The sequence below is a fragment of the Entamoeba histolytica genome, genomic scaffold (assembly GCF_000208925.1).
Source record: "Entamoeba histolytica HM-1:IMSS scf_1104750517969 genomic scaffold, whole genome shotgun sequence".
Lineage (NCBI taxonomy): Eukaryota > Evosea > Mastigamoebida > Endamoebidae > Entamoeba > Entamoeba histolytica.
In genome coordinates, this window is record NW_001914988.1 from 1 (window position 1) to 3,882 (window position 3,882).

The 3,882-nt window shown below is 20.7% G+C and overlaps 1 protein-coding gene across 1 annotated transcript; it reads right to left on the reverse strand.

The window, feature by feature from the left end:
* Positions 1 to 2,970: 2,970 nt before the first annotated feature.
* Positions 2,971 to 3,543, reverse strand: EHI_111430 (uncharacterized protein; the record flags this gene model as incomplete). Its single annotated transcript, XM_643968.1, has 1 exon — positions 2,971 to 3,543. One exon carries the CDS (start codon positions 3,541 to 3,543, stop codon positions 2,971 to 2,973), a length of 573 nt encoding a protein of 190 aa, XP_649060.1.
* Positions 3,544 to 3,882: the final 339 nt, after the last annotated feature.

Here is a 3,882-nt window from a genome sequence, read left to right on the forward strand (position 1 = left end):
AAACATAAAAACGAATAAAATATTTTTTTTTTCAATAAAACATTATTAATTATTTTACATCATTAAATTAGACACTTTTATTTCATATTTCTAATTTTTACAATAAAAATACACTTTTTATTTCTTCTTTTCTTCTTTATTATCCATTTTCTTTTATTACTCTTTATCTTCTTCTTATATTCTCTACTTTTACTTTTATTATTTTATATATTTGTTTTTCGTTGTTTTTCTATTTCTTTCTTCTATTATTTATCAATTTTATATTCATTTATTCATTCTTTTTATTTCTTTTTTATTAATTCTTTAGTATTATATATTTCTTTAATATTTCATTTGTGTATTATCAAATTATATGTTTTATTGATTTTATGTTGAATAAAATATTAAATATAATCAATATTTTAAATGTTAATTATTCATTATTTATTCTGAAATGTTGTGTATATTTATTATATTAAATGAATATGATGAATGAATATCAATATTATTGTTTATTTGATTTTAAAAAAATAATAAATGAATATGAAATAATAAATGAAATAAAATAATGAAATAATGAAATGATAATGAAATAAAATAATCTAATATTGAACAAATCAAATAAAGAATATATTGAATATATCATTATTGTTACATTATTATTTATTATTTCAATTATTAAATATTAATAAATTATTATTCATGAATATTTAATTGATATTTTACAATTTCATTTTCATTTTATTTAATAAATGAAATATAAATAATAAATGAATGAATAATAATTTAATATATGAAATAATAAAAAGAAAAGAAAGATAAATAATAAATAAATATGATGTATTTAATATATAATATAATTTATTATCAAATATAATAATAATATCAAATGATGATTTATTTTTATTTCAAAATATTTTGCATCCATAAAAATGTTGCTAAATATTTTGCATCATTAAATTTTGCATCATTAAATTTTGCACTTTTTTTATTTGTTTCAATAAAATTTGCATCCTTTATTTTTTTCATTCTTTTCTTCTTTTATCATCTCTTTTGTTTTATTACACTTTATCTTCTTTCTTTTTATATTCTCTCCTTTCTACTTTTATTCTTTCTTCATCATATCCAACTTTTTACTTTCTTTTTATTCTTTTATATCATTCATTCTCTTCTTTTTCAATTATTTGCTTTTTTTTCGTTGCCATTGATTTTATTTCATCATCTATTTCCATATCATCATTAACAGAAAATGGATATTCTATAAAGTTTGGTACAGAAAAATGTCTAAATATTGATTTATGAGGGGTGTATTGGAAAGAACCATTTTCATTAGAAACAGAAGTATTGGAAAGGCTTTCGGTAGAAGAGGACATGTTGTATTAATTGATAGTAATTGTAGTTCATTTAAATTCCAGGAAAAGTCAATGAAGCTCCAAATTAATATAGACTTAAAAGTTGAGTTGAGACTTTCCAATAATTTCATAGCATTTTCACTCGAAATAAGTTTGCTTAGGTTCAAAAATATAAAAAGAATGAATAAAACAAAAAAAATGTTCTTGACTTCAATAGCTCTTTATTTGATGCTCTTTTTATTTTTATCAAATTCATCAACATAAGTTTTTATTTATTAATCAAAGAATTATTTTCAATTTATTCTAGATTATCTAAAACTGTTCCGTGTCTTTTTTTTAAAATAGAAGTTGATTGCTAAAAATATGAATTAATATTTAGTCTTCTAATTTTTAACCATCAAACCTGTTTCAAGAAAGTTATGACTCTTTTCATTATAATTTGGATTATACCTTTAATTAGAACACTAAACAATGATCCTACAATACGAATCTTATTTTGAGATGATTGCTTTTTTTATGAAGTTAAACTAAGAACTAACCAAACAAAGAGAAATCTCAAGAGTATCTAACATCCTTTTATGAAATGAAAACTGGTATATTTAAATGAATATTTATATAAGTGCAATGAAATAGAAATGTTTTAGTTATAACTTCTAATATTAGAGCCTACACTTCATTTTTCACAAGTTCAATACCACACATATCCCTTTTGATTCATAATCTTGAAAATAATAAAATAAGTCAACTGACAAAGAGAGAGCTTTCAGTCCCAATAGTATATTTACAAAATATCATTATAATAAATTACAATATAAAATTAAAAATTCAGTACTTTTTAATAAATTGATCTATAATTAAACTATTAACTATTTTGTCTTCAAAATAATATCCTCTCCTGTTCTACAATCAATTACTTTTGTTTATAAATGTGCTATAATTAAACTAAAAAAAAAAAAAATAATAAAAAAGTAATCTTTACCATTAAAACTTAACAATTAATAAAAACATTTTACCATTCAATGTCTTGTCACCTGTTTTCTTTATGTTTTAAATAGAAGCAAAAATATTTTAGACTTTATTTAAAATAAAATACAAATGAGAGTTTGTAAATAAGAGATTTTTATTTCATGAAAAGTTCTATCATGTGCAGTTATATATGATATTAATCTTCCCTTTATTTTCTAACAAATGATAATGTTGTTTTTCATAACAACATTTTGAAAAAGTGCTAATTTTGTTCTATTAAAAGATGTTTATTTGGGAAAAATATAGCTTTTTCATAATCTTTATTTTCCTTCAAACAATTCTCTTTAACTTCATAAACCAAGAAAAAAAATAATTTAAAACAAGTTTTATTCATTTTAAATTTCTACTCTAATTTTTCTTTAAGGAAAAGTTGAAATATCTTTCATTCTTTATTTTAAATAATTATCACAAATAATAGTTCATTAAGTTTCAAATTTTTCAACATTACACCCTTTAATAACATTAAAACTTCTAATGAATTTTTTATTTAACATTATTGATTTATATTTATTAACTTGTTAAATACTTAACAACATACCAACGTTCCATTATTAAATCCTTCATAATTTAATTGATTAAAAATTACAATTAAAAGATACAAATAAGCAAACAATCAATTACATTCACATTGTGACAATAAATCTTTTAATGAAGAATTACCTAAATAAGTCTTTTTAATTCCGATAATGCGTGGATTAAAATTTATTTGAAACAAAGAACGAATTGTTGACTGAGAGACAATGTCATAATATAGTTTAAATGACTTAGTAATTGAACATGTTTTTAATACGTCACTTAACACATCAATACTATCAGTTGTTTCACTATTCATATGTTTATATCTCAAAATAAGAACAACTGCAACATCATCTTTTTTTATACTCCTCAATATTTGATTGAGTCCTATTAAACAATATTTCTTTAGTATATCTGCATGTTCTTTTGTTCCACCTGAAATAACCTTTTCTCCTGTTACGAATCGAACAGTACTTAGTCCTTTAATAACATGTAATGTTGGTAAGACTTCTTGACTTCCAACAACATGCTTAAGAGGTCTTGAGCGTTTAGGTTTAACTAATGTTTTTTTATTGTCTATTTCTTTCTTTAATTCATTTCTTTTTAAGAGTTTAGGTTTACAAAGATGTTGTTCATCCGTTGAAGTAATTTTTTCTTCCTGACGTTGCATAATTATGAAAAATAAGTCTTTCAACTCTTTTCTTTTTTTGTTTTTCTTATTAAATTATTACAAATATAATTAATTTTATTATTAATAAATTAAGTTTATAAAAAACACGACATCAAGAGGTGGCAATTCAGTGGTTAAAGATCAAATACCCTTTTAGTCAAAGAAATCTAAAACCAATGGAAAACAACTGTATTGTTTCTATCACTAAATACCTTACATCTATTAAAGATGCTATTAATTTAATACAAGTTAATAAAAAATATCAACAAGGAGTTTTATCTTTAACTACTACTCCATTTTATAAAGAAAAAGATGTAAAGAAAGAGATAGAATTATTTT